We start from the raw sequence: 24,292 nt of genomic DNA on the forward strand, positions 1-24,292 counted from the left end.
TTGATTGCTCTACATTCCAGTTTATAAACATGTTCTAGTAGAAACCTTAAAGTATGACCTTGAAAATAACCACAATATGGGAGCTTGAAGGAAAAATGCCCAGGCATTTGCTGGTTCTAGCATCTCAAATGTCCTGCTTTTCTAAAGGCCCTGACACACCAAGCCAACAGTCGCCGTTAGGCAAGCGGTGTGTCCCACAACCGTTGGCCCTTGTCGACCCTTGCCAGCTTTTTTTCAGATGATTTAGCATGTTAAATCAGTGTTGGAGACTAGGGTTGTCAAAAGTATCGATACTCTGAAAAGTATCGATACTCAAATGCTGTATCCGGATACAATACTAATTTACAAAAGTATCGATACTAACAGTGCATGCCACGGGTGCGCGCGACGGGTCTGACGGACACGCGCTGTGCAGGCAGCGTCTGGCAGGCACAGAGCCCTCGCTGCAACCTGGCTTGTTGTCGTCGCTGTGCATGCATGCACACATTTCTGTTGCTGTAATATGGCCAGCGCGGCTGCAGGAGGATCAGAGCAGCCAGTTTTGGTCAAAAATGATAAAGGAAAAAGCGCTCTTTGGAAATATTTAGTGAAGTGAACACAGCACGCTGCAGACGGCAGGTACAGCCCCTCCCCTCACTAGCAGCTGAGCAGTGTGTGTGTCTGAAAAGTTATGTTAACTATAAAGTCACAGATTGAAGCTGAAAAAACGTTTGGTTTCTCCTGTAACCCCTGGTTCTCTGATCACATAGTGAGGTAGAAACAGGAGCATCCTGAGCCTAAACTACCAACTCTATTTGATCAGCAACGAAAACATGGTGCCAATTCACCAGAAGCACAGAAAATAAACAGGGCTGTAGATAAATACATTTGTATGGACAGATCTTGTTTCTGGTTGTTATTTATTTTGGGGGGATTTTTTGTTGTTATCATTGATGTTACTGTTCTGATCTTTATTTAAAAAATGACATGCCTCTTAATTTTTTGCTGCTGTATCGAAAATGGTATCGAGTATTGAATATTTTCCTGGGTATCGATATCGAGTTTGAAATTTTAGTATCGTGACAACCTTATTGGAGACAGTGGTGCCCATCAGTGAATGAAAATCACTCTGATTGGCAGTTCAGTTCAGTGCACAAGAAGAGAAACGGAAGTGAGGAAAGTAAACAAACCGCTAAAGTCAAGAGGGAGTTAGATCAAAACAAACTTGTTACATAGGGTAAGATTATTTTTCTTTAGCTATTGAGCTTTTTAGCAGAAATGTTTTGTTTGTTGTTGTTCACTGGTGCACTGTAAATATTCTCTTTTCTTTTAACATTGGATTGGTTTGTTACGTGCCAACTAGTGTGCCAACTAGTGTTCCTGTTTCCGTTTTTGAATGACGAATACAGACTACTGCCATCCGCTGGTGTGGAGAGTTATTTGGTGTGGAGAGTTATTTGTTATGTTCATGTGCAACTTTTTGGCTGAGACACAGGTGACATGAGGTGAAGCAACAGTTGTATTATGCTGCCGCTATTTTTGGTGTAGTGTGTCTGGGCCTTTAGTGTTATATGGTAGTAAACTTGATATTTTTGAGTTTGTTGTTGTTAGTACAAAAATAAGTCATCTTTGGCTCAAGGAACATGTGACCAAACAGTTGACAATAATAAGATAATCTAATTGTTAGCTGCAGCCTCAGTTACTTGTGTAACTCGTGTGGTCCCACATGTAGAAAACAGATGAAATCTTGCACCTTTCACATCATGATCACAATTTTCAATTTTGATTTCTATTACAAATGACTAAGTCTTGATTTTAATTGCAGGGTTTTACCCTGGTAATCAAATGCAATGTGGGCTGGCGTTGTAGGGATAAAAGTTTGTATTAATTATTTTCTATAAATAATAAGATTCTTAAACCAAATTTAATGGCTATTTCTGCAGTCTTTTGTTTTCTTGTTTTGTTATCTTCTGTTTTCAGACATTGTTCAGGCACAGTGGTGGTAGTCATGTTTATAGTAGTTATATAGTACATACAGTACATATAGTATGTTACATAGTAGCTAAAGCTCAAGTTTAAGTAAGTGTTAAAGTAACAGTGTTGTGTGTTTACACACTGTGGGTGGAGCTCAGTGCCATCCTTGCTCTTATTATTGAGCCATTACTCTGATAATCTTGTCTCATGAGAATGTGACCCTGTGTTTTGTTCTCCTCGTCATAGCAATCATGCAAAATCGCCCATAATTTTCTTTCCTCCTAAATCTGCCTTGTTTGTGGTTTGCAGCTCTGAAGCTCAGACAGTTGTTTTTGATGAGTGGAGTTGATTTGGGGACGCTAAGCTGTGTTATCCGCTCTGTGTATGATGTTCACACCATAATATCTAACACTCAGTGGTGACGTTAACATGGTTGATCGAGTGTTCTGTAGTAAACACTGACAGATTTAGTCTTGATTACAACTTATAGTAAACACAGTGGATTAAAAAGGTGTATGACAAACTGCTCTACTTTATGTTTGACCTCAGAATGATCTGCTGTTTGGACTGTCCAAAAGACAATTGATGAACTCCACATCCCATTCCCTTCTCAGCCTGTCAGTGACTGGGAGGATGTCCCATGACGGAAAGTCCTTGGTTCTGGGAGGAAACCTTGTAGTGGGGCCCCGGGCCAGAGAGCCATGACATGGAAGTGCCAACTAGAGGAGCAACATGCAGATGTGCTTCTGTTTCGGAGGGTTTCCTCCACAGGAACTGTGTCCTGTCTGTACCCTCTTAACCACCCCTCACTGTTGTCCTTAGCAGTCGTATTGGTTTCTCATCTGTGGGAGAAAATATGAACTCCCAATTCCTAAATTTCTTTCACTTTATTAGTGTCATAGTGTTTCTTGGATGTTTTGTTATTGCTGCAATCATTGGAAAAGTGAAGTTGGACAGAGTTGCTGGGGGTCAATCATTGTCACTTCCACAGCTGGACTTCCTCTGGTGAGTTGACCATTTGGCTCATAAAGCAAAATACATATTTTTTCTCTCTTCACTCTCAGTTCCACAAACCCAGCCATGTGAAGGTCTTTTTTTTCTCATTGGCAGACAGGTTTAAGAGTAGCCTGCCATGGTGTGCTTTGGCTCACTGCTGCTCTCTGTAATCACATTACTGACTCTGCCAAAGAGCCACATCACAATCTTTCATTAAAATCGCATTAGCACAAGACGTGAAGTCATGTGGGAGGAACGCTTTTTTTATCTCTTACTCCAGAGAGAATAAGACCTACTATAAAAATGATGCTTGATAGCACAACTATGCGTTTTGGGCTCCTTTTTTGGTGCAAGCAAAGTGTTGAGAACTATTTGAAGCACCTTTGACCGCATGATAGCTTTTTGGATAGGAGACGCAGATGCTTGTATATCTTTCATCAGCCACTTGGTCAATATTGACAGGATACTGCTCGGCGCAGCCTCACCCTACAGACTTGTTTTGAGGATCAGGAAGTCATGAATGAAGTAATGCCTGCTCTGTGGGCAGGGAGTTGGGGGCAAGAGAGGTTGTGGGAGGGGATGGGTGGGCAGGCTCTGTTGAGGGCAAAGGTGGGAGCCGAGTGCGGAGCAGGGATTCAGACTGGAAAAGATGGGAGAGTGGAACAGGAAGGACTGTGGAAAGGCACAGTATGTGAACGCTGGCTGCTGTTTGAGGGCCTGGACCAGGCAAGCTCTGACCTAAGTGGCACATCTGATGAGACTGTAGAAATCATAACAAACATCACCGCAACAGGCGCCAATGACAATACACTGTGGTCATCTTCAGCGGCCGAACTTTGACATATACATACCTTTTCTGATCTGTTTTGGAGAAAACTTATGCAGCAGCAGTCAGAACATACAATGTTAAGTTTCCTGCTTTAAGACTTACAGTAAGTAGAAAGCGAGTTTAGATAATTAGGCATAATATTTATTGTAATATGGCAATAACTACTTCATCATATGAGCATGACTGTAATTAAGGAAACAGTGGGACAATGTTGGAAGAGACAGACAAGTATAAAACGTTATATAAAAGGCCAGTGTCACAGTAGCCTAAGGTTGTAAGCATAGAGGAGGCAAATTCACCTCAGGAGGATTCACAGTAAAAACAGTCTAAAATTGTACATTTTAAACCAATTGGAAAACACATGGACAGAGTGTCAAGCCAATCCTTGTTGGAAAACCTGTGTCCTATTGTCATCTCAAGCGGTTACCTATTTAAATTACAGCTGAATCAAACACTTTGGAAACTAGAATTATGTGTAAATAACAATGGAAACTATATTTTAATGTCAAATGCAAACATGTTTATGATTTTCAAGGGGAAATTGTGTCTGTTCCTGAATCAATAAAGGAAATAAACTCTTTTATGGGACACACATACCTTCATCGTTCATCATGCTTTAGAAACTGAGGAAGACGTAAAGTAAAAATGTCTATCGGCGCCCTGCAGTTCACATGCAGATATTAATGAGTGTCTGTTTTTGCATTGTCTAGAATGTAGTAAGCATGAGACATATCTCATACATTTCCTGATACAGATTGTTTTGAACTGAAGCTGATGATTGACAATATTTTGCACAATGTTGAACATCTTTAAACATGGTCACAGTAAGCATTCATTGTTATATCAGAGAGCTGTGTTCTGGTCAGGGTGGAAAAAACTCTGTCACAGAATTTTACATGATGTGGGCAACACATTGTTTAACTTGCTCCTGAAACCTGTTAGTCTAGTCATCTAGTGGGCGGAATTGGACCCTTCGGCGGGATGGTTCTGGCCCACAGGCCATATGTTTGACACCCCTGAAGTAGAGCCTAACTGATTAATCCATTAGTTGTCAGCTATTAAATTAGTCGCCAACTAAATCTGATAATCAGTTAATTGGTTCAAGTAGTTTTTTAAAGAAAAAAACAAGTAAATTCTCTGATTCCAGCTTCTTAAATGTGAATATTTTCTTCACTCCTTTATGACAGTACACTAAATATATTTGGGTTGTGGACAAAACAAGACATTGAAGGATGTTTTCTTGGGCTTTTGGAATTTTTTTTGCCATTTTTAGAGACCAAAAAGCGTATCAATTAATCAAGAAAATAATTGACAAATTAATCGACAACACTAAGAACCTTAGTGTTTGATGATTGGTTGATATAAAATATGTTGAACATAAAACATAAAATAAAAAACATAAAAACATAACATGTTGACATAAAATTGTTTAAAAAGTTTAAGTTGGGCGCTTATTAATAACCTTTGTACTACCATGCATGACAAAATAATCTTAACTCAACGGTGGACATTTAAAAAATCATAATAAAGAGATAAAACTAGGAAGTTTATCCACATATGTGATTTCTGTATCATGTTGCTGTCTGGTTGTGACAGTGGTCACAGTGACAGTGGTCACAACAAAGCCACTTCTGCTTTGGACTGTGGTTCTCCATAAAAACCAGAGCCCTTTGATTCAGTCCCCTCCCCATTGTGTCATCTTTGTTTTCCTCCCCACCTCCTCTGAACAGCGGCATTACTGTTTATGTCACAATTTAGGCTTTTTTCCCCCCATGTTTTTCCTATTACAGAACAATCTGGCCCGTAACGTCAGATATATGTAAGGTGGGGTCTGCATGACTCACAAGCTGAAGCCAGTAGACTGGGGTCTCTGGCTTTCTGCAGAGAAACTAGCCAAGTTTGACAGTTCCCAGGTTTGCTCTGAAATGCCTTGCTTTAAAAGGCAAAAAGCGGGAGAAGCCTTTGGCTTGGACTTGTGTGCCCTAGTGTGTGTGGTATTTCTATCCTGTGATAGTTCGTTCCTCCAGGACAGCAGCTATCATTTCAATCTGTTATGCAGACCTCTCATCTGACACTTTTGTTTATTGCTCCACTGATTGTATCCAGTTGATCTATGCTGTTTTAACTTCAATTGACACTGCACAGGGACCCGAATGCTGTCGCTGTTTTTTCCTCCTCTCGATGTTGCCTGCTGTCGATTAACTCTGGAGCTTCATGTAACCAGATAACATTCATTCTTCATGTTTTATGTAATCACGTCCACACAGCTTGGCCTCGTATATCCTCATATTAGCTGTCCACCCTGCGCTGAGTTAAACATGCATGCAGCCTGTGTAATCAGATTGTGGATGGGTGTGATGTGTGCACCATGCTCACATATGGCTCCAATAAAGGGCTTGCAAATCTATCTATTGACATCACTGTTCTTGGAGTACACACTAATTGTCCACAGTGACCTGAGCCTTGATGCTGTCTTTGCTGGGGGAAAAAAGATACTCTTAATATTCTAATAAATGCAACACTAAAATGTACATGACTCAAATTCACTGTAGATTTATCTCTGGATAATAAAAGAGGCCAACACATTTAATTGAAAGCAAAGTATGAGTTGGTGTGTACATCATAAAGAGATGCCAAAGCGCTGCAACATTCAACAACCCTATTAAATTCCTACATTTATGATGTTCCGCAATGGGGCAGTAAAAAGAGCTCTTATCACACCTTGAAGAATGCTCGAATTGCATTGATTTTTACTGTCATCATCCCATCAGCTCTTCATTATCTTTTACAATGCAGTGACGTTAGACACCGCTCTGACTTCGCGTCAGACACGATACAGTGTGGCGAGGCTTTGTTAAGGTGTGTCAAGGTTCAGTGTAATGTTGACAAAACATGTTTTTACTATGTGGGAGAGCAGCTGAACTTTCCACTCTACATTCATGTGTGTTTTGAGATCATTTGAGCGCTGCAGTTGACCAACAATGACTCCATAAGGGTCACTGATCACCCATTAGAGAGGGTGAGAATTCAGGTTTAAGTTATGATGTGTGTTTTCAATGCTTCATTTCACAATATAACTCGTTACAGGACTCCCCACACTACTGCTACCAATATAAACAACAAAATGTGCTTGCTATTTATAACATAAACACCTGTTGTAGCTGAAGCTTCATTCTTTTACGGCATGCAGGTGGAAAATATGTACAAGTGAAAAAAGTACTGCAAACAAAGCCAAACAAAGCAGAGCCAAAATCACTAGAAAAGGCATGAGTAGTAGAGACGTGGTATGAGGATGAAATAAAACGATATACAACCTCTAAAATTGCTTTTCTATAAAAGGTTGAAAGCAGGGATTTAAAAAATGACAGACTCATCTTCCCCACGTTCCTCTGGCAGACTGCTTCAAAGCACAGAGAGCCGCCGACTGCAGGAACCTGGTCACTCTTAGTTTCAAGCCTGGATATGAGGGTCATTACAAGTTCAAACAAGGACTATTGTGTTACAACAATCAAAGTAAATGTTATATTTCCAAAATGATGTCACTATGATGGGGTATAGTGATGGAAAACAGCAAGGAGCCTAGCTTTGAGTTGAATTGTAAATTGAAAGGCACCAAGGGCCAAGGAAGGAACATCCAGTCCCAACATAAAAATGATTCAAGGATGTTAGTAGTAGTGTATTTTTTTAGCCTCTCGGGGGTAGTGGAACAACCTGTAAACACAATATTTACATATAATTTTCAGCAGCGTGTCATGCCAAATAATGTGCCGAAAGACGCTAAGCTTAACTGGTGATACCTGTTTGTGAGAGTGTCACTACAATTGATAGGTCTGAGTATTGCTACATGATACCTTTTAAAGCAGCCAGGCACGTACAAATTCTGGCCCTGAGGCCCACGGAACAATTTAAATGTGCCCTGGTTTGTTGCTCAGAGTATTCTATATGTGGCCCACCACACAATATTTGTTAATCAAACAAGTTCACTTTGCATTATTTCCGTTTACCTCACGATGGCAGGACTTCCATGCAGTTAGAAATAGGAACTACATAGCTGTAACTATTGTGTTTTCATAAACAGACAGTAAACAAGAGAACAAATGGTTACCTGACAGCAGACATTCACTGCAAGGTAGCAGACATGGCCACAGCAAAGAAGCGTAAAGTCGTCAGCGAAGGCCGCCACTTTCAGGAGTGGTGAAAAGTTGAATACTTTCTCAGTGAAAGATGAAACAGTCGTGCTTGCCTCATTTGTGTGGGATTTTGTTTTTGATGCGAGAAGCATTTGACCCCCAGGTATTTTCACATTATCTAATCTGGCCTCCATTCAAAAAAGTTTGGACCCCCTTGAAGGTATCAACCAAAATAACCCAGTACCAGTTGTATCAGAACGTCTCCAGTCAAATAATACCCTTGATCCTTTTTGCACTGGGGGTCTGATCCCAGACCGTCCTGACTGTCTGCAGGATCAGCAAACTTTCTGTTGCAGCCATCTCCGTAGCTGTTCTCCTCCCGGGGAACAGTTGGTTCAACTTCTGCGTGGTTAGCACAAGCTAACACAGCAGCAACAGCTAGCATCTCAGATAACTCTGTTGTAAAACCCATTAATAACCGTTAGCTGTGTGATGTGAACAGTTAGCCCTGTCACTGTGTGCGTGCAGCCAGGTGGACCTCACAACTGTCTACTACATGGAGCTCACATTCCCACAGCAGCAGCTACAACCCAAACAGTCTTTAGTGTGTACAAGTTGCGCACACATTTAGCCAGCCAAGATGCCATCAAAACATTCAAAGTTATGGCTATGCTACACGTTACTCCATCCACATGATGGGTATCAAATTAAATACTGTATTGTTATTGGTATCACTTTTTTTAACCTGAATTTTATCGCTTTTTTGCAATTTGTTATCACAGAACAAACATAAAAACAAAACTGGCGTGTCACTGAGGTAAATTACACATAAGGCGTTACTGTACTTATCCTAGTGGTCACCTGAAACACATGTTTGCCATGACCATCAAGAGATTTGGTTTCTCTGCGCTGGGCCATATATTCAGTCCATTTGGACCATTTTTTTGTGAATTCTGATTTTTGGAGTCTCAGTAAATGAGTCTTTCCATGTCATATATCTCCTCAACAATGTCTTTCCAGTCACTAAGAAAAGGAGGATCCTCTTTGTGCCATTTCCTGGTAATAGCCTTCATCGTTGCTGCTGAAAGGATTTAGATTAATCCTTACGTTGAACAGATTCTTTTGTCAGGTTGCTTAGGTATAAGACCTCCCATGTGTTCGGTATTGCATATCCCAATATTGCCTTAAGTTCAATCCGGTATTGGTTTCACTTTAAGGTTACTGGTATCATAATTTTTGAAATGGTACTCACCCCTCTCACATAACGTATGGACATTTTACCCAATGTGGATGAAATTAAAACAATTGATTAGTGCCGCCAATAGTATTATGTATCTCAAACCTTCCCCTAACCAGAATGGCATTATCAGAACCAGCTTTTGCAGTCAGCTGTGTCAGCAGGGATGAAGAGGTTTTTAGTTTGCTCAGCTAGAACATCTTGCTAGTGTGGTGAGCTTTAAAATGAGGTTCATACATGATTTAACATGATTAAAGGTATATTTGTTTGACTATACTATTAGTGGCCTGTTTTAGGAGGTTTCCATGCTGATAAAGCTATGCTGTTTCATAAAAAAATGTATACTTAAAACACACCTTACAACACTCCTACCACATTGTGTGACTGTTGGACAATAAAAACACCAGCAGTGTTGAATTATGATCACAGTGCTTCCGTCAGTAGGCCCTAAGTTGTATATTCATTGATAAAGCCTGCCAGTTTGAATCTAGTAGAGGTATAAGATGCTAGATCCAATGAAAAGTATGTCTTGCCTCCATGCTGCTTACTGAGCATATCAAATTATAGAGTTTGTGATAGACCACACCAATATAGGATTGTTTGTGCTGTCTGCAGTCATTCCATGTGCTGCAAATTAAGGACTATGGTCTACACCAGAGTGACCAGAATCACCTTTTATGGACCTGCACACCCTGGTCTGGAGTTTAGCCGTCTGTCTGTGTGGCTTGGATTTCTCTTAGATTCTACTGTAACTTTAAAGAAAATTGCCACGTTCAGCATAGCAAGTGTTTGCTCCTAAAATAATGACCTGACAGGCTTATATTTGCCATACCTTTATTTTGAAAATAATGCCCGTAACCCGTACTTACATACTCCCACATAGCAGTTCATCAGGTTGTGTTTACACTAGTTTGAAGTCACCTCTGTGACAGAAACATGTTAGCCAAAAAGTGAAAAGCTTTTAATGTATTCAGAAGTGTATTAGTAGAAAGAGCTCCAAATTTATTTGGTGTGGCTGACATGAGTTTATAATATAACTTTTCCACTCTAAACTATTCTAGTCTAATGAATTCTCGCAGTAAGTCACATCTGATTATAAGTTGACTTTAGTAAGGCCATCCCATAATACTCCTCCCCTCTCTGACCTCACCAAAATACTGTCTTTAAAGAGGTGCCTGGGACAGAGGACTCAACGCTCTGCTGCTATTGTTTGTCAGAGTTTCTTAATGTTGCTTGTGCAGTGGCCTGTTTTTGTTTACCACGTCTCTGAGGGAAAGACAAATGTAGACCCACTCCAGCCTTGATTAATGATCTAAAGTTAGGCCTGCTCAGTGTCTTGCAGGAGTACATGAGCCAAGAAATGAGCTATTAGCAGCCATAAACAAATTATGAATCCTTTTGTTTTGCCCACTGTCATTAGAGTATATTTGCGACATTCCTGTGGATTAAAAGCTGTATCTGATTTGTAATTTTACTCGTGACTCAGCCTGCGTTTTGTGCGCTCATTTCTTTTGCTGTTTAAACTTTTAATTTCTTAAACACAACAATTACTTCACCCACAAGTAAAGAAAGAACATTTCCTCCAAGTGCTATATTAAGACCCACTCAAAGAACAAACAACTGTAAATACTGCAATACACAAGCTGTCCCATTGTCTGCTCTGTATCCCTTAGCTTCTTGCAGTTTGACGATTTATACAAATTGGTCAAAGGAATCAACCGCAGGTGTTTGGTCGCCCCACATTTCCTTGTGTGTTTTGGGATCGTAAAGATTTGAGATTGAGCTCAAGAGCAACCAGCAGTGGATTTCAAACTGTTTGAAATAAATTGTCGAGGCAGAAGCTATGCCCTTTGTGTCAGGCTCAGGCAGACATTGTCCAACACCTCTCACATGTTTGGGCTTTGGGCCCTGCTGTAGATTTAATCCATAGCATGTGTACACACACACTGCTCAGAGGACCTGGAGTGTATACGCAGCAGGTTAGCCATAGATAGAAATTAAAGAGACATAGCAAACAGCTCAAATAAATGAATTTAAAACTGACTTCTTTTTAAAGGTAGGATCTGGAGGATTTTCAAACAAAACAAAATATAGACATATACAAATGAAATCCTGCTTAATCATCACCTATGGGCTTCTACTCATGTGTGGTGGTGACTCTGTTTGCAGAGCTCCTGCCCTTTAACTGTATTTTGATGTTTTTGTGAGCTCGGACCGCTTCTGGGCGGAGATTTCCCCAGCCAATGAGAGAGCGCAGGTGCCGTGCCCGAGCGTGTCCGAGCGTGCACCAGCGCAAGCCTTGCCTGAACCTCTTCTGTGAAGCCTTCTTCCGTACCTCCAGGCTCCGTACACCCGGGAGAGTTGAGTCTGATAGGAGGGGCCGAATTTGAATGTGTGTTTACAAACAGCAACTGGAAAATCCTCCAGACCCTACCTTTAACTGTCTATGTATGTTCTTGTAATCATTCTTATTATTATGACATTTTACTTTTATCTATCGATGACTAATCGACTATAAAAAATAATCGGTGACTATTTTAGTAGTCGACTAATCGGTTTGAGTCATTTTTCATAGAAAAGTACTATAAAAGTACCCCAAAATACTCTTATTGCAGCTTCTTACGTTCAAATATTGGCAGCTTTACACTCTCCCATGATGGTGAACTAAAACCCTTTGGCGTGAGTACGAAACAAGACATTAGATGACATAATTTTGGGGTTTGGGAGAGACAGACCGACATTTTTCAACATTTTTACACATTTATTGATAAAATGATTAGTTGACTAATCGAAGAAATAATCGTCAGATTAGTCGACAATGAAAATAATCGTTAGTTGCAGCCCTGGTAGCCAATGACAGGGTTCCCGTGGTATTAGTAAAGATCATTGAAAGTTTTGGAAAAGTCATGGAATTTTGTTGTGCATAATGAAATTAATTGCTACAGTAATTTTCCGGGGATAACCTTTCATACATTGTAACATAACTGCAAGTGTATTTCCTGTAAGATAGCTGTTGACATAATGTAGCTTTAATATGCCGATTAGGACACAATATATTGTTTAAGCATCAACATTGTGTTGTGCAGTAGTCGCATTGCAGGAAGTGTAATGTCAAGTGAGACAAATCAACATAAACAACTTATTTGCTGCTTGATAAAAAAGGAAAACTCACACTGTTCTCATATTCCATGACAAATATTGACCAAGCCTTCCCCTTTAAGAACGGTTACATTTATATGTGACATAGTGCAGCGATGTTTGTTATGTAAAGTGAGACTCTGCTGTGTGCGTGTGTGTAGAAAAGTGCCGAAACCCAGCAGGCAAGTGCCACAGACACAGTGAAGCGCGTGGTTTTGTGAAATGGAAACTTTATTATGGGTCCTTAAAAAGTCATGGAAATTTTTTGTAGTTTTGACCGTGAAAATTTGTGGGAACCCTGCAGTGAGATTCGATTATTTTAAAGAGTTTGTGAACTGCAACAATGAGAGAGCAATACTCTGTATTTAGCCTACCACTGAAGTATTTTCCTTTGTCACATAGCTTTGTTGGTCAGACATAATTAGCATTTTGAAAACATTTCGGCTCCGGAAAATAATGATGGATATTTCTCAGTATAATTAGCAGTTTTTACACCAGAAAAAAAAGACAATTTAGAATATTTTCTGAAATGAGTCAGTCAAAATGTGAGTTAGTCAAAAATAATCATTAGTTGCAGCTCCACATTCCAGCCAGCTCTCGAGTGCTTTTGTAGCAGTTACAGATGCTTGGCAGTCACAGCTCTAGTCAGTGGTGAAGCTCAGTTGATTGTTCCCTATAGAGTCCCAGCTATCTGCCAAATCTAATGACACTGCTCCTCTCCTCAGCATACTGCTCACAGCTCCGGTCTTAAAATACCCTCGCTGCATTCTGTCATGCTTCCCGAGGGGACTACCATGGGTCAGAGATCCCACCTCGGGGAATCTCTTCACTGTTTGGAAATAGATTTGGTTTGCTGTGTTTACTGATGTGCAGGGGTGTAATGGAGGGGGGGATTTAAACTGCATTTATCCACCTCTCATATCTTAAAATTGTTTTAATGCAGATTTAATGCAGCAGCAACAAGATTATTGTTAATTGTTCTTGTGCCAGTCTCATAAGAAATTGTAAGCGCAGGATGGGTGTATGTATTTGTTATATTGCTCAGCATTTCCTTTTGATTAATGAAATATTAATGCTGTTTTAGATTATTAGGGCTGGGCAGTACATTGTAATATGAGATTTACTGACATTAAGTTTGCATGTTTTATAATGTTTTATCAGTGCCATATATGTACATTTACACAATGTAGTTACATATTACACCTGCAGTACAAAGGACTTTGCACTTTTAACCAAATGAGAATAGACTTTAGTTCAGTAAAAGCCCATACTAACCATTTTTGTCATTGCTATAATGCTGGTTTAATGTAAGCAATGGCTGATGGTAACTTTTATGAAACTAACTTTGTCATATTTGCTGAAACTATATTCTTAAAGAAATACATGACACAGATAGACTTTGAGAAATAAAGAGTCCCTCCTGCAACCTCAAACTTCCAATCAGAGCCGAGGAGTCTCTAATGCAGCTGTCAATCATGTCAGTCACTGTTTGTGTGCAGTCAAAGTGTCAAACTAGGCAGCCCTGATCACAAATGAATCAAGATCCTGTAACTGCGTTTCCTATTTCTCGCCTCAAATGCCTGGTTTGACAGTTTGATCGGAGTTCACGGGCAGTGATTGACATGATTGACAGCTGTGTTAGAGACTCCTTGGCTTTGACAGGTTGCTTTCATTCATGTGTGGTAATGCCCTTAGAAGCGCTACAAGACAATAGAGTAGGCAGATGATCTGTCTCACTTACTGCTGTGTGAGTATAGTGCCAGTTAAAGCACATACGATCCGTTTTTTTTTCTCTTCTAAGAGTTACCAACCGCAGCTTTTAAAGTGACTGACATTATCTTTCATAACTGTTTCTTCAGCTGAAAAAGCTTAACACTGTCATATATCTTGAAAACTAGAAACTGATATGATACTTTGCGTGTACTGAACAACTTGTGGGTTTACTATCAGCTTGTCTCTGTGGCTACCCAGCATTCCGGTTGCACACTGATGTCATACTGTTTCCTCGCTCTTTATTTGTGCAAGCTATGATCGGCACACACATGATTCAGTGTTAGATGACTAAATATAGTTTGCTCTATATTTTGGCATGTGCGAACCTGTGGTACCTGCCCTCCTGGTGTGCTAGGGTTTGAGGTGCAACAGGATGTAGCAGGCTGTAGACAAACAGGATGTTTGCAAAGTGATGCATCAAACAGATCTTCTTTTCATGATGGCTTATATTGTGTAACATTTTTGCAGATGTTTCGTCAGGACAGTTAAACTTGTAGATCTGAAGAACATACAGTATAATCATATTCAGCATTCTGCCTCCTTTTAAATGCACTTTTTTTTAATGGTTTCTATATTTGAAACTTTCTTTCAGAGCTTGGGATGGCACAGCGAAAGTTTGCACAGTGCCTGGGCGAGTTTCAGTTTGAGTACATCGGCGATGCAAAGACTGATGATGAACGATGTATTGGTAAGTGTGGGTTTGTCTCCTCACATGATGGAAACTAACCATTTATTTTGTTGCCACCACGCAGACACGCACTGTAAATGTTTGTTTATGGTTCTTTCTCCACCAGTCATTTAAGAGCAGCTTTTGGTGTGTGCACCTGTGGTGGGAACAGCTGTTAATCATCATGTTTTCAGGCTGTGTGTTTGTGTGTGTGTGTGTGTGAGTGTGAGTGTGAGTGTGAGTGTGAGTGTGAGTGTGAGTGTGAGAGGCAGACTGATTGCATTTATTACTGTGTTTGATTTTTTTTCTTCAGATGAGTCTTTGCAAGAGTTCTCCTCATTCCTCAAGAACCTCGAAGACCAAAGAGAGCTGATGGTGAGAACAACCAGTCAGAACCTGCTTAAAAGCCAGGGGAAATACCTGTGTGTCTGTGTGGTGTATTGTACTTGACTTGTTTAACTTTGTACGGTGCACCGTGTGCATTTCCAACCAGCCTACACCTTTCGCTGCCCATATTTGGTGCTTGCATCTATTAATGTCCAACTCTGTCATCCACCAGAGATCCAGACAGGCACTCATAATATAATTTTCTCCAACGTACAGTGTGGCCACAGCATCCAGCAGGCAGAGCAAACCAGCTCCCTAGTGGGTGGATACGTATTGATAGTGTTCACACAGTTCCTGCCCACGTGCCTGTCTAAGGGTCACTGCCACAGCACCTGCCTGGGAGTGGCTGTAGAGAGGATGGGATCCAATTTATTACAGCCAGGCTTTAAATACCAAGACAGATTCACATAAGCTACTACTGGCAGCAAGGTCCGCAACAATACAGCCCATTATGAGACACCACCATAAAACTAGCTTCTGCATCAGGCTGCGTCGTTAAAGTTGCTCATATATAAACCACAAAAATCACACGTCCCATATAGAGGAAGTACAGAGGAAACACTCCTAGAGGAGGACAGTGGTTTATAAACTGCTATCCTCAAGTATTAAAAGTGTCACTCTACTACGCACAATTATGTAATAAGACAGAGTTGTTAAAGTTATGTATTTTTTTATTGGGATTGATTTTGATTTTAGTTTATGTTTTTATTTCAGTTTACTTTCCAGCGTGGGTGTGCTCGTTTCAGTTTATTTTTTATTGTTTAAAAATCTTTAGTTTTAGTTTTGCTTTTTTAGTTTAAATATAAGTTTGAGTTTTAGGTTTTTTTTTATTATTTTTACAGGGGGAATATATGTCAGGGGCAAGATTTAAGAAGTTAAAAATAGGTATTACAATACAAACACAACACTTTGTGAAGGCAGTTGATTCAAAGTCATGTAGACATCCCTGTCTGATTGAATGAATAACTTTATTTCAAACCAAAATAAATAAAAAACCACAATAAAAAAACAAGATAACAGTGTCCGAAAAGGAGTAGGTAGAAGTTAAACTTACATGTCCCCACCCTTTTCTTACATTTCTTCTTTTACCCCATATATTATTTCAACAAATTCCCAAATATGTTTACAAATAATAGACAACTATCCCTAGTCTATTTACCACCAATTAAATAAATAAGTAATAAACCCAGATTATTTACAGTCCAAGTACCAACAAGTGTTACAAAATAAACATGTATTCCTCTAACACAGCTTTTCCTCATTTGTATATCTGCCAAAAATATATTTTTTTAAATTAATTTACACAATACACAGACTCCTCTTAGTTGTATGAAGACAGTGTTTTTAAAAAAAAATTAAATTCTCCTCTTAAATTGTAACCCACTCCCCTGTCACAAAATATTTTTTTAATGTTGCCTGGAAGTAAATTATTCATTGCTTTAAACATGATTATTGCAGTTTTAAATATGACCAGGCTCAATAAACATGCAATAATGCCTCCTCTTGCTTCCTGTGTTGACACATTTTTTTCTTGGATTTTTTATAATTTTTTAAAAATTAATATTTTATTTTTTTTTCGACAGCAGTTTACAAAGCAAAGCATAAATTATGATAAAGTAATTTCTCCCGCTGTTCAAAATTTTCACAATTATTTTTATTATTTTTATTTTTTTTAGTTAGTTTTGTTGATACACAATATTTTTTCAGTTGGTAGTTGTTGTTTTTTCTGAAGTCTAGTTCTTATCTTTATTCCTGTTAACCAAAGGGCTTTTTCCCCACATAGTTTTAGTTTTTAGTTTATTTTAAATGAACTATAATAACCTTGGTACAGAGATGATGCGCCATCTGGTCCTGTAATTTGTTTGTGACCTCTGGATATTATATAATAGATATACTTGTCAAAGCTCCTCATTTGAAGACTTATTTTAATTTAAGCAGTAGGCTTCATGGCCAGTTTTTTAAAATACATTCACAATAAAAACATATTAAAAAAAAAATCCCTCTTCTTTGGACAGGGACGCATAACGTTCCGTCTGCGACTTTCTATTGAAGAGCCATTGAGTTGTAATGTCTGTCTGTAGTGTCTGAGGTTAGGGAGTGGGCCCATCATCAGTAGCTGACTGAGATGACTGTTTTAGCGCCTGGCTGAGACCATAATGGTAAACACTCAGCTTGGCTCAACGCTGCTCAGCACAGTGGGATGACATCACAGTGCAAAGTGAGGAAAAGGAGGAGGATGGGCATGCAGGCACAGACACGTCCTACAGCCAACATAGTAGAAGCACTGGAGGAATGAGGAAAAATACACTGACTTTATGAGCTCATTATTGGAAGACAGAGATACATTTAGAATAATAGTTATGTCATGTGAGTTATGTAATTTAGTACCAGCGGCCACTCTTCACTGGAGTCACTCAATACTGGAAAATGTTGTGTCATATGAAATGTCAATGGGGTTTGTCAGTGAGTTGAGCAGTAATGAAAGCCTTGTTCTGGCTTCTGTCTAGATGAGAAACATCACAGAAACCTTAATGAAACCTTTGGAGAAGTTCAGGAAAGACCATCTTGGTATAGTAAGGGTAACGTATGATGCTTTATTTCCTCTCCCTACTATGTGTAGCAGCTCTTAGTTGATCTGCCTGTATGCTTAGTGCACCCTAATGATTGTTAAAAAATCCATATCTTACAGCTGACTGCTAATGGCATATGAATTGCACTACACACACTGCACATGGCTTTGATTCCATTGTCCCCAGAATAATCTAGTATCTTCTTCTCCTTATGTTTCCGCTCCTTTCACTATACCCTCTGAAGGCGGAAAGAAAGAAGTATGAGAAAGAAACAGAGAAATACTACAGCTCCCTGGAAAAGCTTCTGAACATGTCAGCAAAGAAGAAAGAGCCACAGCTACAAGAGGTATTTATCCTCGCCTGAACTCCCCAACAGATATGTGACATGCAGAGTAGCAATTTGTGATGACAGCAAAACGGATGGAAAAGGGTATTTTGTTTGGGTTGAGATTCCCTGTTTTGGGGTTTTTTTTCTGCCGTTGGTGTCGTGGGGGAAGAGCCTTTGCTGCAAAGCCTGTTGGACCATGTGAGTTTCCACTGACATGCCTCGCAGCAACAGTTTTCCTGGCTTGTTTGGAAAGGAAATGTGTGCTCACTTGTACTGTACGACCAAGGTCAAACCCGGTTGCTGCAGTTTGGGGGATGTGTTACAGTAGTGTGACATGGACATTTCAGATTGTGGAGAATTTAGCAACACTGAACAAGGTTTCTGTCTTCTTGGCTTTGCAATGCCATGTAGCCATTTAAGGCTTACCCATATGTTGTGTACACCAACCAGAGAGGACACTTGAAGTTGTTGACATTATGACTGCAGGCTGTTCTGTTCTCTGCGATTCTTTTTGATACAAGGGTCTGTGGTACCAACACTGATTTCTATCAGACTTGAATAAATAGACCCACTGATTCCTTCACAGCCATAAGAGTCATGAGTCAACACTGCATCAGTTTTTTAAGCCCACTCAGTGAACAGTTGCATGTGTAATGAAAAGCAGCATGTGAGCTTAGATTTTACTCATTTCAAAGTTGACAAAATAAATGTTACTTATCAGTAGCTGACATTTAGTAGGCAAGGATGTTAGTCAGTAATCTTACTGTATTAAAAAGATAGATCACGTGTCACGCTTAAAGATGCTTTAATTGTGTTACATTGCAAATGTTGGTTCACTAATGTATATATACTGTGTTTATAGTGTTACTATAGTGTTCGTTCTAGCTGTAATTCTGGGGCACACAGTGGTTAGTGTTGTCGCCTCACAGTAAAAAGGAAACAAGTCTCCCCCGGCCGGCTGGCTGGCTGCGGCTTTTTTTCTTTATCTGTGTTTAAATTTCCCCTCTGGTTGCTCTGGTTCCTTCCCACTGTCCAAAAACATGCAGGTCGCTGTTTATTAACTAGAAACTCAAGCTGCCCATAGGTGTAAGTTTAAGTGGGTCATCTGTCTATACATGTAATCTCAGAAGAGGAATCCCTCCTCTGTTGTACTTCCTTAGGGTTTTGTTGTTAGTTTTTGTGTGTATTATTTTTTCCTTAGCTGAATTGACAGTGTAAAGAGGGTTGTATGTTGTTTGGATTTTACAGCCCTTGGAGACAAACTTGTTATTTTGGGATATATAAATTAACTTGATTTGAAAATCATCAGTATTTGATGAAGCACTAACCAACGTCAGTATCCCCTGTGTAAGAATATGATGCCATATAAAGAAAAACCTCAAATTACACTGCATCAGAGGGATCAAAATGTTTCTGCTCTGCTTCCATGAGTCCGTCCGTCTCTATAATCATCAAGGTGTGTGTTCTCCACCTCCACAGGCAGACATCCAGGTGGAAACCATGAGGCAGCACTTTCAGGAGGAGTCACTGGACTATGTGTGCAAACTGCAGGAGATCCAAGAGAGAAAGAAGTTTGAGTGTGTGGAGCCGGTGAGTGACTCACCTCAGTGGCTTGGCAGCACTGACGTGGCATATTGGTCATATTAACAAAAGCAAAGGGCAATATAAGGTGTCACATGGGGTCAAGTGATGCGTGATGTTGTTATGAGTTTCTATTTCAGCTGCAGACTCTTTAGATTAACATCTCTGTGTCTTCCTGTGCTGTGATCTTTTTAGATGCTGGCCTTCTTTCAGACCGTCTTCACCTTTTACCACCAGGGCTTTGAGCTCGCCAAGGACTTTGACCATTATAAAAGAGCACTGCAGATCAATATTCAGAATGTAAGAAGTATTAATGTTTGATTATTTTATTTAAAATGTGGATAAGGATGATTCTTACCACGACAACATTTGTATGTATGCAGTGTGTGTTCTTTTTATCCCCAGTGAGTAGAAAAGTACTGAGCGTGAGGAACTGCATTACCTATTTTTTTTTGCCTCATAAGTTATCTGAAACATATTCTAGTGTACTGTTTAACTGTAAAATGAGAAAGTTTGTGACCTGGCTGCTATTTCGGATACAGTTGACGGAAGTACCAAGCACCACCTATCGGCTGGGACAGTAGTTTATGAAACTAACTTTATTACATATTTGCTGAAATGTCACTGTGTTCTGAAAAAAATATACTAACAGATAATCTGTGAGAAAATTGGTTTCCCCCTGCCCTCCTACTGCCTCTAATGGCATTCGCTAGAATCAACCGTCAGCACACCACAAACCACAAACCACAATCCAATCAGAGCAGAGGAGTCTCTAACGCAGCTGTGAGTCATGTCAGTTACTGTTAATGTGCACTCAAACTGTCAGACTAGGCAGCATTGATCAAAACTGAATCAAGATTCTGTAACTACGTTGCCTATTTCTCGCCTCGAAAGTTCTCAGAAACATATTTTAGTGTACTGTTTAGCTGTAAAATGAGAAAGTTTGTGACCCGGCCACCATGTTATAAACAGTTGACGGAAGAACCAAGCACCGTCCACTGGCTGGGGCAAACTCTCTAATTTTACAGCTAAACAGTGCACTGAAATATGTTTGTGAAAACATTTGAGGTAAGAAATAGGCGATGCAGTAACAGAATCTTGGTCTATATTTGATCAGCACTGCCTAGTTTAAACGCAGCTTGACCGCAGTGCATGAGCTGTGATTGACATGATTGACAGCTGTGTTAGAGACTTCTCGGCTCAGACTGGTTGTCTTCATTCACATGTCATAAGGCCGGTGTTACAAGGCAATAGAGTAGGCAGAGGAGAATGACTTTTTTCCCCCACAGATTATCTGTCTCATTTATTGCTGTGTGAATATAGTGAAAGTGAAAATGTCGTCAGATGCAAGTCCAGTATTTAATTGCCTTTTTGTCTTGATTAGGCCACCCACTCCTGAGCAATATCTGGCTCTGCTCCATGTTTCACTTCTTGAGCCACTTGTTAACTTCATACCATTGTCAATTTGTTTTCTTATTCTGCAGTGCCATTCATTGCAGCCTTATCTTGGTTTCATTTTTAGTTTCATTTTTACCCCCTTTAGATAAAAGGGTTCCCAAGGGAAGCTCACAACTTTTGATTAGCAGTGACCTCTTGTTAGGAACGTCATCCAACCTAACCCCTGAGCGCCAGGAAGTGACTTCCTGGAACATGTGTTTGCTTCCTCTCCCTCCCAGACAAGGAGTCGATTTGAGGGCGCGCGGTCGGAGGTGTACGAGCTGATGAAGAGGATAAGGGAGGCACCTCAAGAATACAGGCAGACCAGCCCTATCAGTTATGAAGGCTACCTCTATGTACAGGAAAAACGTAAGAGCTTTATATAGTTCAAATGTGTTTTTGATATGGGGTGTCATATTGCACCCATTCATGAGGCACACTGCTGCGAGGAAACGTAGTCGAGGCAAGAATGCATGACAAGCTCTCCATAAATACTCTGTCCAGTGTCATGGTCTAAAGGGCACTTTTATGGATTTCCTTCAACTCCTGTAAAAGTGTGTAAGAGGAGTAGTTTTGCCACATATTAAAACACGACTTGAGGGTTGTTCTCTGTACCTACTGTAGGTTGTCAGTGACATTATCTAAAGGGTTGTTGGGCAGGAAAAGTATTCTCTTTCATTTCTATTATGAACAAAACATGGAGGATAAAATGCATATTTTAAGCAGCGGCACCTGTGAAATGTTGCTGAGCTGACACATATAGTCAATGCAGACATCTTCTCTATACTATGACACTATGTTGAACATATGTGTCATGCCCTTGTTTCTGCAGGGCCACCTCCCTTTGGTTCAAGCTGGGTCAAGCGCTACTGCACATTTGTCAAAGAGCAGAAAATCCTGCACATGGTGACCTTCGACCACAGATCTGGTGGCAAGCAGGTGAGTAGTCATAGACCACATAGAATTGGGTTATTAAATGCCATGCTGTTTTTCTCTCTACCACTTTCACTGTGCAGTCTTTCACCTTTCAAAGTTTTGTTGTTGTTTTCTTTTCAGGGTGAAATGGAGTCTGTCACGCTCAAATCCTGCCTCCGCAAAACGACAGACATGCTGGACAGGAGGTTCTGCCTAGAGCTCGACATAACAGATCGGTACATCTTCACCTTACTCACACTGTAATGATATTGTGTTTGTCGTCGCAGGTATCATTTTACATTATGTCACAAGTGACACAGTTACTTTTTTCCTGGATGACTCTTGCTGGAACACAATGTGAAATATTCTCCTGTGTCTTGTCCCATAGCAGCCACAGAGCACGTAGATTATCTGCTGTGTTAGTCCACATTATCAGTTTTGCTAAAGATCTTAGCTCCACACACTTGCTGATTACAGTTTAGCTTGTTGCTGTATGTGTTTTTTGGATCGCAGAGGGCAGGACAGCAGGATTTGTGTTGGAGAGCTGCCCTCACACACTTAGCTGGGAGGATTTGTCACACCCTGCTGTGCACTCCTGTAATAGATATCACATTTTGTCACACAACTTAACTCTGCCCTGCCCTTTTTCTGTAGTATTAATAGAAGAGCAATACCCCAGATTTAGTATGGAAATTCGAGTCCAAACACCCATTCTGATTGGGATGAGTAACTTGACTGTAGATCTCTGAAACCATATTTGTAGTTACTACAAATCCAAGGTGCAAGTGTCCTTGGCAGAGGGTGTTTTTTCTTTTTGTTTTAATGATAGCTAAGCACACTTTTGTTTTTGATTTTATTCCCTTGTTTGCAACAACAGAGCAACTATACATACGCACATACACAAAATGGCATTCACAGTTGTCCACAGCCAATCTAGAGTGTAATTTGGTTTGAATAATAATTAGTTACGAAAGGGTACACAGTTTTAGCATGTTCATATATGTCAGAAATGGTTGTCATGTCCTTAAATTTTTTTCCTGTAGAGCCACCCAGCTTACACTTATTTTTTTCTAGTGTAAAAGACTCATAAGTTCTCCAGCCCACTGGACATGAGTGGGAGAGGGCTCCTGCTTCCACCCCATAAGTACAAGGCTTCTAGCAATTAAGGAAGCAAAAGCAATAGCATTTGAGTAATGTCTGGTTACAAAACACATTTGATGTTTCATATTGACACTAACATCCCCCTAATGCCTTGCTGCGCTGTATCTCTGAGGCTTCTCCTAATGCTGATGTGGTGTGGCTCTCTTTCAGGCCAGGCACGGTGCTAACAGTACAGGCTCTGTCAGAGGATGACCACAAGTTTTGGATGCAGGCCATGGGTGGGAAGGAACCTGTGAGTCAGCCGCCTGTACTGTGTCATCTACCGCTCACACTTGGCTTATGTAGCCCCACTATATTCTGTTTAGCTGCCATCTTATAGAAAACCATCCTTTTTAGTTTAATATACTTCCATTATATATATATATATATATATATATATATATATTTTGTTTATACTGTACATATATATATTTTCTATATTTTCTACAGATTGGACACTATTTTGGGAGGACTTTCTCTAAAGAAAGAGGAAGTAAGTAGTCGAGCTGTAGCAGACTTTGTATCTGTAAACCAATATTATAAAGTTTATTGAGCGCAATGCTTCACCACATTTCAAGTTTTTTTTTTTTCCCCTCCACCTGCAGTTGATGCCCAGCTGGATGATGTGGGTTTGAGTTTTATGAAGAACTCCATCAGCGCCATAGAGACCAGAGGTGAGCTTCAGATGTGTAAATATGGAAAGGCTCAGTTGAGAGAATTACAAGGTGAATTATTAAACATGAAAAGTGGCAGATGGGTTGCAGGTAACATGGGTGCAGTGTCTGTATATGTACACAAGGGGGCAGACTTGCTCCAATATTGAAACAGAAAGGCTGCCTGGCAGGTACTGCAGGCGGTGTGTACTGTAGATAATACTGATGCCTTTCATTGCGTAGCTCTGAAGTTCTTATTAATTTTCTCCAGTCCTCACATGCTTATCTGACCTCTTTTGCAATCAGAGTCACTTTTGGTCTAGTCATTCTCAACGGGACAAATGTTTCTTTATGCAAGTAGTTATCTATTTCACTGAATTTGGTGCAGATTGCACGGCCAAATTCATGTACCTGCTGCATAGTCTCCACATAAATGTACAGGGTTGTTGTGTGTGTATAATATTCTGTCCTTATTCTTGTTTGCTTTGTTTGTTCTTTTCCCTGTAAAGCATTTTGCAACGTCATTAAGAAAAGTGCTATTCAAATAAAGTTTCCTTA

The 24,292-nt window shown here is 40.0% G+C and overlaps 2 protein-coding genes across 8 annotated transcripts in view; both read left to right on the forward strand.

Moving 5' to 3' along the window:
• The window catches only part of LOC126390617 (FRAS1-related extracellular matrix protein 2-like), a 372,466-nt gene that overhangs the window by 306,591 nt on the left and 41,583 nt on the right, over positions 1–24,292 (forward strand). The window lies entirely within an intron of this gene.
• arhgap10 (Rho GTPase activating protein 10) overlaps positions 1–24,292 on the forward strand; it is a 60,896-nt gene that overhangs the window by 3,890 nt on the left and 32,714 nt on the right. For all 7 annotated transcript variants that reach the window (XM_050045007.1, XM_050045011.1, XM_050045010.1 and 4 more), the window contains exons 2-13: positions 14,649–14,744; positions 15,037–15,098; positions 17,618–17,689; positions 17,925–18,026; positions 19,488–19,598; positions 19,785–19,889; positions 21,266–21,395; positions 21,859–21,965; positions 22,083–22,177; positions 23,253–23,334; positions 23,532–23,574; positions 23,687–23,755. In XM_050045007.1, coding sequence (XP_049900964.1) covers positions 14,649–14,744; positions 15,037–15,098; positions 17,618–17,689; positions 17,925–18,026; positions 19,488–19,598; positions 19,785–19,889; positions 21,266–21,395; positions 21,859–21,965; positions 22,083–22,177; positions 23,253–23,334; positions 23,532–23,574; positions 23,687–23,755 — 1,074 coding nt within the window. The remainder of the gene's footprint in view (positions 1–14,648; positions 14,745–15,036; positions 15,099–17,617; positions 17,690–17,924; positions 18,027–19,487; positions 19,599–19,784; positions 19,890–21,265; positions 21,396–21,858; positions 21,966–22,082; positions 22,178–23,252; positions 23,335–23,531; positions 23,575–23,686; positions 23,756–24,292) is intronic.

This window comes from Epinephelus moara, chromosome 5, assembly GCF_006386435.1.
Source record: "Epinephelus moara isolate mb chromosome 5, YSFRI_EMoa_1.0, whole genome shotgun sequence".
NCBI lineage: Eukaryota > Metazoa > Chordata > Actinopteri > Perciformes > Serranidae > Epinephelus > Epinephelus moara.